This window comes from Diadema setosum, chromosome 4 (genome assembly GCF_964275005.1).
Source record: "Diadema setosum chromosome 4, eeDiaSeto1, whole genome shotgun sequence".
Lineage (NCBI taxonomy): Eukaryota > Metazoa > Echinodermata > Echinoidea > Diadematoida > Diadematidae > Diadema > Diadema setosum.
This window is the reverse complement of record NC_092688.1, coordinates 24823908-24835941: the sequence shown is the minus strand read 5'-3', so window position 1 is coordinate 24835941 and position 12034 is coordinate 24823908. Positions and strand designations below refer to the sequence as shown.

The 12034-nt window shown below is 38.7% G+C and overlaps 1 protein-coding gene across 1 annotated transcript; it reads left to right on the top strand.

The window, feature by feature from the left end:
• The first annotated feature begins 4555 nt into the window (after nt 1–4555).
• On the top strand, nt 4556–7488 carry LOC140227750 (uncharacterized). The gene is made up of 3 exons (XM_072308152.1): nt 4556–4632; nt 5136–5457; nt 6673–7488. The coding sequence occupies exons 1-3, from the start codon at nt 4556–4558 to the stop codon at nt 7486–7488; spliced, it is 1215 nt and encodes a 404-aa protein (XP_072164253.1).
• The last annotated feature ends 4546 nt before the right edge of the window (nt 7489–12034 follow it).

The following is a 12034-nucleotide window of genomic DNA, read 5'->3' as shown; positions in this document are numbered from 1 at the left end:
CGTTTCTTTTCTGGGCCGTCACATATTGATACCCAGGAAAGTACTCAGAATAATTCAAATCCGTTTTAGTTTCACTGAGACAAATGATATCATGCTTTTTGACAAAATCTTGTAGGAAGCCATAATCACATTTCTTAGAAATACCGCAAACATTTAGCCCTGCAATCTTCAGCCTTGAAATCGATGAGCAATGATATTTATGGTCATCGGAGCAGGCATGTGCCGCGAGTTCCTAGATGTCAAGGTAAACCCCCAACTTCTTGATGCGGTCCTCGTCCCATCCGATGTCATGGAGATTGTCCAGCGAATCTAGAACTCTAATGCTCTGCCTCCCATCGGACTTACTAATGTAATGGATCTTTCCATCTATTGTCCAAACGCGTAGTATGCCTGTGTCCTTCCTCATCTCTTGGACGACTTTGCTCCTGAGACGGGTGAGGTCGTCGTTGATGTAAACATGTTTCAGATCCTCTCTCTTTCTTAGGCCTTTCTTGGCTCGCATGAAGGTTGCCTTTGCCTCACGCCTGGTGAAACGAGCAATGACGGTGCGCGCTTTCTTCCTTTGGTGGTCATTCGCCGGTGTTGAGCCCAATCGATGGCAGATGCTCAAATCTGCGGCCTTGATGTCTACTCCCATTTGCTTCGCTAGGTCTAGCACCACTCCTGTCGTATTTTCACCCTGTTCCTCCTTCAGACCGTAGATTTTCACGTTCTCCTTCCTTGTGTATTGTTCGAGTCGTTCTACTTCGAAATGACCAATTTGAACAGACCTTTTCATTCTGCCACTAGCCCTTCCTTCCTCATTCTGTTCCTTCCAAGTCTTCTGTTCCTCAAGCAAGGTCTTCATTGCAGCGGTAACAGCGGAAGATACAGCTTGGACAATGATAGGCTGGATAGCAACTATAACCTTGGCGACTATGTTGGCTATCAGCGCATCATCAATTCCAGTCACTGTAGGGCTCGTGGTGTCTCCTCCCTTGGTGTTGGTAGACCTAGATCCTCCACCTGATGCACTACGTCCTTGACTTCCGGAGCCCTTGCCCACACCTTTCATGGACGCCGCATCAACACCCATGGAGGCTACCACTGCATAGGACACAGCATCATTAATAGCTCGGCTGGGATCCTCCTCCTTGATAGACACCTCATCATCTAGAACGTTGAAGTTGGCCATGACGTCACAAAGGAGTAACAATAGAGCGCGTGAGATGCGTAGTGCTCGGTGTTGCTATGTGGAGCGCTCCTTCTGGAGATGTGTGATACGCACTTGTAAGGGGTGCGCAGAGTCTTGTCCAGTCTCCTGTCGCTAAGGAGACGGCGTAGTTGCCAAGGTCAAGTCAATGCGTTGTGAGCGCCAATGATGCAGAGTTGCGCAAATAGGCAATCAAAATCAAAATTTTAAAGTACGTAGAATCGCCAAAAAAATGACCAAATCCGCTGTAAATGTTCCCAAAGAATAAGACAATCTACAAAATCATGAACTGATCGAATTTACCTCGCTGAGCCTTTCAAAGTGAAGTACAAATAGCCGTGACCAGACACCAATAGTGAAAATAAAGTCCAATCTGCCGGAGCTCAACAAATACACGTCCAACCGTCTCAAGTATCAAGTATCAAGTTGTTTACAGGTATTGACAGCGCGTATAGTAGCGCGCGACGCACTTGTAACATACTGATTGAGTGCGCACTGGTACTGCAGTACAATGGTACTAAAGCAATCAAAGCCCACGTGACTCATTTCAGCGCTTCCTATTGGCTACGTTCTTGAACCCATTTTATAAAAGTACTGTACGTATAAGAGTATACGTACGCCACATACATGTTATGCACAAGAAAGGCCGGCTGGCAGCCCGAACTAGAAGTTGTTTACAGGATTGAGAGCGCGTATAGTAGCGCGCGACGCACTTGTAACAACTGATTGAGTGTGCACTCCTAGTGTAAACATTGTGACGTCAGTGACTCTACGCTTTTTTGCACGGCGGGCCGGCCCGTGCATGTTAGTAAGAAATTAATGCACGCACACGTGACTCATTTCAGCGCTTCCAATTGGCTACATTCTTGAACCCATTTTATGAAAGAAAATAGTGTTCACTTTTTTTTTTCCTATTAAAGTTATAAGATGCACCGATGGGGAGGTAAGTGTTTTACGTACCGTTATCTAAATGTCAATTAGCCGTGGAAGAATTTTGTACTGCAAACGCTATCGACAGTTTTAAAAAGCTTACCGAATCTTGCAATGCTAGTTACAGCGTTTCATATCTAATAATTGCGCCAGAGGATTTACCGCGCTACATTCAAACTGAATCAAGTCTTACATGTCTATGTTTAATGCGTTGGTGGGACAGTCACCACAACAACGACTACACAGAATACAGGCTACATCTCCAATGAGTAGCATTCAAAATATTTACAAGCTAGGTGCTGTTAGAGTTAATGTAGTTGTTTTATGATGTATGTTTCGATATCTGTTGGCATTCGATATCATGTTTGCTTGTTGTATCTGACTTAAAATTGCCGTTAACGCTAATACTACCCTACCACTTTAGCAAATCACATCAACACCATGAGAAACTTAAATCCAACATTTGTAAAAACTACTGATGATTGTTACAATGTGTTCACTACATTTGTATTTTAGTAAACTATTACAACATTTTGTTGGCTACGAATATGCGTCAGCAAAGATTGATTCTATGTACCTCGGTCATTAACAAATATTACCCACAATGCCCTTGGCTTTCTCCAATGAAACAGGCGAGGGACTGCTTACTGATGACTTAACGACATTGCCCGAGATCACCGCCACGTCGTTTATAAGTAAGATGATTTTTTTTTTTTTTTTACAATTATGCACCTTTCTTTTGTACCCCTCTCATTGTTCAGTTTATAATTACTGTAATCACTTTTTTTGTTCTTTCTTCTGTTGCGAAAATTATTGTAATGTCCACTGTTAGTCATGCAAATAGCTTTGTAACTAAAAAAGTATATCTCACTCTCATTCAATGAATAATATTCCAACGCAACTTCCTTTCTTCCTTTTTTTTTTTTGGACATTTTGATATGTTCATAGACAAGTTACATCAACTGTATACAAGTGGGCAGATGAGCCTTCTAGATTTAACAGAAACTATGTTTCAGCAGTTATAAAGTCCTATATGAACAGTTAAAGTAAAATCATAATGCCATTTTTAATTTGAACCATTCATTTAAATTTGACAAGTATTCTGGCTATTGGTAAATAATTCGTCCTTGTGGAAATATAAACTCAGTCATACAGTAACTGGTAAAAGTCTTTTCCATGGGCAGAGTATCCTGTTTTAATTATCTCTTGATCAGCATGCGCACAAGTAATACCACTTTGTATGAAAATTAATTTTCTTATTTACTCCATAGGTGTGTATGTTTTGTACTTTTGCTATGCTATTGTCTGTATGGTATTTGTATTTGCTTGATGACATTTATTATTTTTTTTTTACAAATCTTGTTTAAAATCTCCGATTTTACTTTGCAATGTTTTTGTATTATTTGGATGTGGAAATAAAATGAAATAAAATCATTAGGTTACAAGCTCATTGTGGGTTTAAATACCGTGATGTTCTTATCGTGGTGGTCTGTAACATGTATCTTTATACTTTGGTCTTTTCATAAACAGGAGATGGCAAACCAACTGAAGATGTAATCCTACGAGATACAAGCGAAACGAGTAGAAGTGAGTTGCATATCCTTATCATTCGGTATCATCTAACTATACACATACTAGTAATTATTCGTTAAATATTATATCCAATAATGAAGCAGATATGATTTCATGTTTTTTCTCAGATTTTCAATTCTACCGTGTATATCAAATGGTGATTGCAGACATGTTTTGCTGCTTGCGATATGAACTCATGTTCATTATTGTAAGCAGATCTATCTTTACACACACACACACACACACCCACACCCACACACAAAGTTTTCATGCGTACTGATCTAAAATGAAACAAAGGTTTTCTGCATTGGAAACTGTGTCATCGCGTCAACCTGGGGCCCGTTTCATAAAACTTGTTATCAGTGACAACTGTCACATTTCTATGACACATTTGCTCTCACCCAATCAGAAGCAAGGATTTCAGTAGCTTGTCACATCTATGACAACTTGTCACTGATGACAAGTTTTATGAAACGGGCCCCTGGTCAATTTACAATTTATACATCAGAGACGACAAAATATATAGTGATTTAAAATGGAGTAATTTCAAGTCAGGTAATAGTAATTTCTCAAAACTGCGTACTTGGTGGTGCCCTATCCTTTGCACATCCGATTGCAATGTAGTGTTTTTATTATATAGTACATTGCATTTGTGGGCTATCATTTCAGCATTATTTTGTTGATGATACGATGATGTGCACTCATTACGGGATTATGTCAAGAACAACGAAATATTTCGTTTTCCAATGCAATGTACTTTTGTATTTTTTTTTTTTTTTTTACAAAGGGTGACAAAGATTTCTTGTATTTAATTTCATTTCAGCTTCTGAAGTTCCTGAGAAAGATGTTGACATCTTTGCAATGGCAGTTCTTATGTGTGTTTTTCCCATACTTGTTGCCATTCTGTTAATGGTATTGTGGAGGCATCACAAGAAAAGGTGAGTGTTTACGTAACCTGATATCGTGTACACGTGTGTGTGTGTTGGGGGGGGGGGGGTAATCTACATTGCCACCCGCAGACACTCTTTTCTTTTCCCTTATCATATCAACAATTTGTAGTTCGATATTAGCGCGATTGTTCTGTCATACATTTTTTTTTTTTTACTATTCTATATAACAATGTCTAAAGTAATGTAATTAATGCTTGAAACTGTGAGTAACAAAAAAAAATGCATGTGTATGTAGCCCTCGAAAACACAATTTTCATATGTCAAAGGGTACAAATGGATTTTGATATTCAAACAATATTTTACTAGACATGGTATGTCTTTTCTTCGGAAGAAGTCAAAATAAGTTGAATATTAATAATAATTATGTTCCACAATGTTTTCGATGTTGGAAAGTAATGTTTTCAACCCATCTTGAAAATGTATTGTTGGTTGTTTATGTTCTGCTTTTTTTCTTTAAAGAACGTGTATGTCTCTTATAATTGCCTTTACAGACGTAGATCATCACAAACTTTAAATCAGCCAAACAATAGACAACTGCAGGTGCATCCCGTAAATACTACAAACCAAAGTATGATCTCGACGGATCATGTTGTATTGAGCAAAACTAGTACAATGTGTACTGACGCTGGAGCAGAGGGTCACCCTTTCCCGAGCCACTATTACAACACTTGCAGAGAAGTCACTGCTCATCAAGAGGATCCGTATCACATCTACCAGGACGCTGCGGAGGTAGACATGGGAATTTCACAGGCACCAAATTTGGAACAAGTCTTCCTTTGTGCATCTTCGTTACAGAGCAACGTCACTTGCTCAGTAAGTATCCCATATGTTTACTCTGTGTGTGTGTGTGTATGTGTGTGCTAGCGGAAATGAAAGTGTGCATGTGCACATTTGGATTTTGTGGAATATTGATATGCATAACACATTTTAGTAAATATCAGAGAAAATACTCAAAAGGGCATTCTCATACAGATTTCTTAAGCATGCTATTCTACAGTGACCACATTTCCATTCCCCGGTTAATCGATTCATCTTCATAATACGATGATTGTAGAACGGGTAGCGAAAATCCTGGGAACTCTTTGGTCGAGAGCTGTGCTTTGTTTTTGTTTGGAGTTTTTTCCTGGCCAAAGGTTGCCTCGTGATTATACCAATACTGTTAACGTGTTATCGCGGACTTGTAGCAATGGCAATAACAATAACAATGATAATGACAATTATTTATCCCTTGTCACTCATACCATGGAATTGGGGAACGCGTTAGAAATATATCAGTGATAAAATTTGAAAATTATTTCGAATGTTTACAAGGACTTCTAAAAAGTATAATGAACACTAAAAAAAAAAAGAAAAAATAGAATCACTACTAACATTTGGGAACATTACATTTTGAAACCGAAAGGAGATTGTGCGAAATCAATGTTTTACTACTATTATAAAAACATTAAGACAAATAAACGAAAATTTGCTTCTTCTGAAACGAAACTTAGCGCATTGACATGTTATTCTCAATCTAAGAAGAGCATCTCTGTGAAGCAGGAGCATCATCTCACTGCAAAATTTCGCTATATTCATACGTTCTCGCAGCCAGTAAGAATAGCCTATTGCCTAGCAAATCATGTATCCAGTAAATGTACCGTGCGCTTAGTAGTTACATGATACACGGCCGGAGGTATTGATTCCAAGTTTTTCGTCATTGGCAAGCAATTAAAAAAAAAGCATTCAGTAAGCATTCCATAGCTCATACACGAATTAGAACCGACACATTCAGACATTTGCATCATTTGTATCATCACATTAACGATCCTGATGGTGTCAATTGTGTAGTTCTAGAAGTCATTATCAAATGTAACTTCTCCATAAAATCTGGATATTGGTATAATTGTTGACAAAACACACAAAGCAGATTAAGTATTCCTAATGTAGTTTCAACGAGTCTCTAGAGAGATGGCCAGGTAAATCGAGTGATCATGTTATAGCTGCATCAACTTGTCCACATTATCCTGCGTGTTGTATGTATCTTCACAGAACCACAATCATGCAGAGAAAATGAACAGCAAGAGAGACAGGCCTGGTTCTGCATCCGTCTACCCAAGCCAACCAAGAGAGAAATCCAAGGTGGATGAAAATCTCTTTCTCTCAAAAAATTCCAGTCAAATTGCTCCAAACCGCCAATCCGAGACAATTCAAGAACAGTCACGATGGAAGACACGAGTTGAGTACAAGTCTACCAATAGAAATGAAGTGATCACTGATCCATTATATTCTACAGCCATCTACTCAGTCAAATCAAGGGAAAAGCCGGGGGTAGATGAAAATGGTTATCTTGTTCTCGAAGCAAATACCGGTGAAATCACTCCCTACCAATCTAAAACCATCCAGGTACCGTATTCACGTCCCGATTACAAGCATAATAGCAGAAATGAAAAACGTGTCTATTTACCAATGAGGCTGAACGATCAATTATATTCTACAGCTATCTACTCAAGCAAATCAAGCGAAAAAATCGATGAACATGGCCACCTCGTTCTCAAATCAAATGCCAAAGAGATTACTCCAGACCAATCAGAGAAAATCCAAGGACCGCAGCCATCCCATGAATACAGGCATGCCAGTAAAAGTGAAAAGCTTATCCCTTTTCCGACGAGCCTGAACGATCGATTGTACTCTACATCTATCTACTGTGGCAAACCGAGCGAAAAGCTGGATGAGGATCAACATGACCATATCATTCTCGGAGCAAATGCTGGTCAAATTACTCCAGACCAATCCGAGACCCACCAAGAACCGCACTCTTGCCCAGAGTACACTTATGTCGACCCACGCATATCACACGAAAAATAGATGCCTGAAGGCCTGACCTACGTTTTGCATAATATGTATACTAAAGCAACATTCTCTTCCCAATGACGATTCGCATTCATTCATTTTTCTTTATTCTACCGTATCCTATACATATTTATTGCACTGTGAGTATCAACAGTATCTGCGGTAACAGCTGGCATTGTTGTCCTCATGTCATTGCAACTGGCTGGTAGATCATTATTGAACTGTCAGCGTTGTGTTTTGCTTTACCCGAATACTTCCGCATCTCTTCTGAGGACCCAACTGTATAGTTTTCCAATTGTAAAATTTGCACTAGAAAACTTTCATGTCAACATTGCTATGATAACAACTGTTAATACCTCTGCAGCATGTGACTTACTCGTTCTCCTACTTTGTATCTGAGGAGAATAGGCTGTATCACAAAGTATTTTTTTTTTTCCGTAGTTTCGTCCTCCATTGTATAGTGCTCCTTATCTTGATCTTTACACTCGGTTGCAATACTGGGAACTACGCTTAACAAGCTTGCTTTTCAGTAAGCTCACCGTTTATACTGAGATTCAAACTTTCATATATTTGAGTTTCATGTTCTATTTGAGTGCAATATTCTATTGTTTCTCAAGTTCAAGTTTGTATAACATTTATTTTCCATCTTTTTTTCATGTAGGAATTCACATGCATAAAATTATTGTACAGGAAGGCAGAACCTCAAAAAAGCAAAGCTTGTGGTGAGCTGCCTTACAAAAATACATTACATCACAAACACAAGCACAAAAAACAAACAAACAAACAACGGAAACATGATAATAGTTCCCATGACAACACTGAAATGTAATATTCCTCAGAGGGAGTAGTACAGAGAGGCAACAATGAGTATGAAAATGCATTGTAGTGACAAGCTACAGGCTATGGCAAATGTACCTGGGTACAGCAAACCTCGCACGAGCCGAAGCTCTAGGGACTGAAAAAGAAAAAAGAAAATGCGACTTTCGCGAGAGTCGATTTTTTTTTTGACTCACAGTTATGTACATGTATAGTACATTTGCATGCATGCATGTGTGTGTGTGTGTGTGTGTGTGTGTGTGTGTGTGCATACATGTGCTGTGTCAATAATGCAACATAGGTAGCCACTGCTGGCAGTCATTCTCTTTAGCTGTGTGCTTTCATCCCTGCCAACCCTGAAACAAAACACTCTCCGAGACCCCCGGTACGTACCCAAACTTTACAACCAGCCGGTCATATACACGCGCACAGACAAGCAAGCTCCGCCCACTTGATCTGTGTGTGTGTGTGTGTGTGTGTGTGTGTGGTGTGTGTGTGTGTGTGTGTGTGTGTGTGTGTGTGTGTATGTGTTATGTCCACTGTGCAACACAGGTAGCCACCACTGGCGGACACCCTCACAGCCTCGTGACCCCATATGTATCTCCGCCAACCCCGTTGTTTGTCATTTGTTATTGTTCATTTATTGTTTATCATGTATTATTTCACGTTGTTATATTATTATTATCCATGCAATGAGAAATGACTTCAAATATCAAGGCCACATTTGAGAATGAGTTTCGAATTACGAGGTATAGTGTCTTCCTCTTCATGATTTGTGTCTGAAGGTACAAGAATGTGTAATTTTGCCTGTATTAAACAGCCTTAGGTTGTCTTCAATGTCATAACTGCTAACTAACTAATGTAATTCTAGAATGGGATGCGAAAGAAATAAATCCTCCCTAATTTGTAATTCATGTCGTTAAAAAGAAGATTTGGATTTCTTTTCTTTTTTTTGGGGGGGGGGGCTGTAAGGCACCTTTGTGTCCACTGCGTGATTTCTGGTAGGAAAAGTCAATAATCTTTGAAAAGACAGTTGTTCTTTGTGACTGATGTTGACTGTACGGCTGCCGTATGATTTTACCATTCAACAAAGTCATGATAATGATATGCATGCTAACATCAGACAGGTAAAAGTAACAATGCAAATAAACGCATTAGTTCAGTATGTTTGCAGATACATTGCACTACACACAATATCTAAAGAAATCACTGTGCATTTCTTGTAACTTCCCATAGAACAGATATATTACTAGACAAAATATTTGATAATTATTATCAGCGACGCTCCCTTAACTTGTTTGTTTGTTTGTTCATTTCCATCCGAGAAGATGGCTGGATAGCCCATATTCAGCTAAGCTAAACTGGTCTTCCATGGGGTCCAGTTGGATGTGATGTGGGACCACTTCACCGGGTTAAACACCCTGATCTTTGCGATGAATGAATGAAGCGAGATCTTTTACGTGCATGAGCTGTGACTCTCTCATACACGGGACCTCCATTTTATGTCCTATCCGAGGGACATATTTAACTGAGTAGTTAAATACATTTTAATGTTGTAAATATTATTATTATGAATACTTGATATTTGAAATAATATGTCGCTATATACTACGTGAGTTTCCCCTAACCTCCATGATTCTATTTCCCTTTTTAATATCTCTCAACTTCCCTTTCTGATTTAACTGCAATTTTTCTTGTTATGTTATGGCACGTTAATAGCTTGGCAGAGTGAGCTGGTAGGTTAATACAGCAACAGTATTATGCTAATACGTTTTTTTTTTTTTTTTTTTTTTCGAGCCCACCGGAGGTGAGGGGAGACTCGCCTGCGGCGTCTATCTGTCCGTCCGTCCGTCCGTCGTCTGTCCGTAACGCTACAAAAACTTCAATAACTCTTTACTCTGGGCTTCAATTGCAATCAAACTTTCAGGGAAGAGGGGTCATACAAAGTTTCACATTTTACCATATGTGGAGGTCACCTCAAGATCAAGGCTCACAGGCAGGGTTCAATGAACTTTTAGAGCCCAATGTTAAGTTTTTATGGCGCGTTTCTATTATGGGTCATAACTTTTGATCCGTAATTCCATTTGTGACCAAACTTGGATGGTAGATGTCCCTTGGGGAGTGGATGATCACCACAAGGTCAAAGGTCACAAGCAGGGGTCAACAAACTTATAGAGCCCAATATTAAGTGTTTATGGCACGTTTCTATTATGGGTCATAACTTTGGATCCATAACTCCATTTGAGATCAAACTGGGATGGTAGATGTCCCTTGGTATTAAAGTGAATGGTCACCACACGTTCAATGGTCACAAGCATGGGTCCACGAACTTTTAGAGCCCAATGTTAAGTTTTTTATGGCGCGTTTCTATTATGGGTCATAACTTTTGATCCATAACTCCATTTGTAACTAAACTTGGGTGGTGGATGTCCCTTGGGGAGTGGATGATCACAAGGTAAAAGGTCGCAAACATGGGTCAACGAACTTTTAGAGCCCAATGTTAAGTTTTTATGGCGCATTTCCATTATGGGTCATAACTTTTGATCCATAACTCCATTTGTGACTAAACTATTTGTGAATTGTCCGAATTAGCATTCCATTTTCACTTTGCTTGCAATGACTTAAAACATGTATTACTCTTTACTACTCTACCTCTCTCTTCCCTTCCTTATTCCTTTTCCCTCTATTTGTTTGTTCTTTATACAGTAACTGTTTGTTGTATGAATATTCGCTTTAAAGTAATGAATTTGCTTCCTGTTTAAAAATAAAAGAGAGAACTGGTTTTTAGACTGAACGGATGTTATGTAGTGTATTAATTCAGCAATGAAAGTGGCTTAAAGATTAATAAATGAGTAATTTTTGTATTTGTGATCATTTACAGTGTAGGTTAGAAAAATTCAAGGACATTTTATGCAGCACGTTGTAAACACATGATACTGAATTATCTATGATGGAATAGATAAAAAGCATGAACACAACAATCAAGTCGACTAGTTGCGTATTAAATTGTGTTGAATAACTGAATAATTTTTATGAACATTCATGTGAAGTTCACTGTTTATATTTAAGGAAACCAAACACAAACTTGTACACCTCAAGCACTTTCCCAGAGATATACAATTTATCAAATTTGAGTGTTTTCACCCGGGTCAAGATATTAAAATTTAGAAGGTAAAATGGTTTGTATTGAAACAGATAATTACGGTGCGAGTTATCTCCTCCAATGACTGTAATTATGAATATAAACACCATTACGTTTGCACATGTCATCAACAAGAAAACTTGGAGGAAGGAGTTTAAGACAAATCATTGCCGCCTCTAAAAACAAGACAGTGTAAGCGTTATTGTTGTTATTGTTTATCATACGATATTCTTCAACGCTGAAATAGTAACCTTATCATTTAAAGAAACCAAAACCCAAGTACAATGTGTACTGAGTGAAAGCAGCAACACTCGCAGAACACATCAAGGAAATCGGGCGATCGTTTCAAAAGTTTTGAATTCTTAAAGTTTCGGTACCACGTCGCTGGGTATAGACTATTACTACAGTCCATGTCTTCGTTATCGACAACAAAGAAGACGTAGAGAAAATTTAACCCACTTTTACTTTTATAGTATAATGAAAGAGCACTTCACCTTGGTCAAGCAGGGTGAAAATATTATCCTGACCATATATTAGTACCAAGTCGATGAAATGTGTACTTTCAATGAGCGATGGAATGTCCCTTTTTATTGCTTTTATATA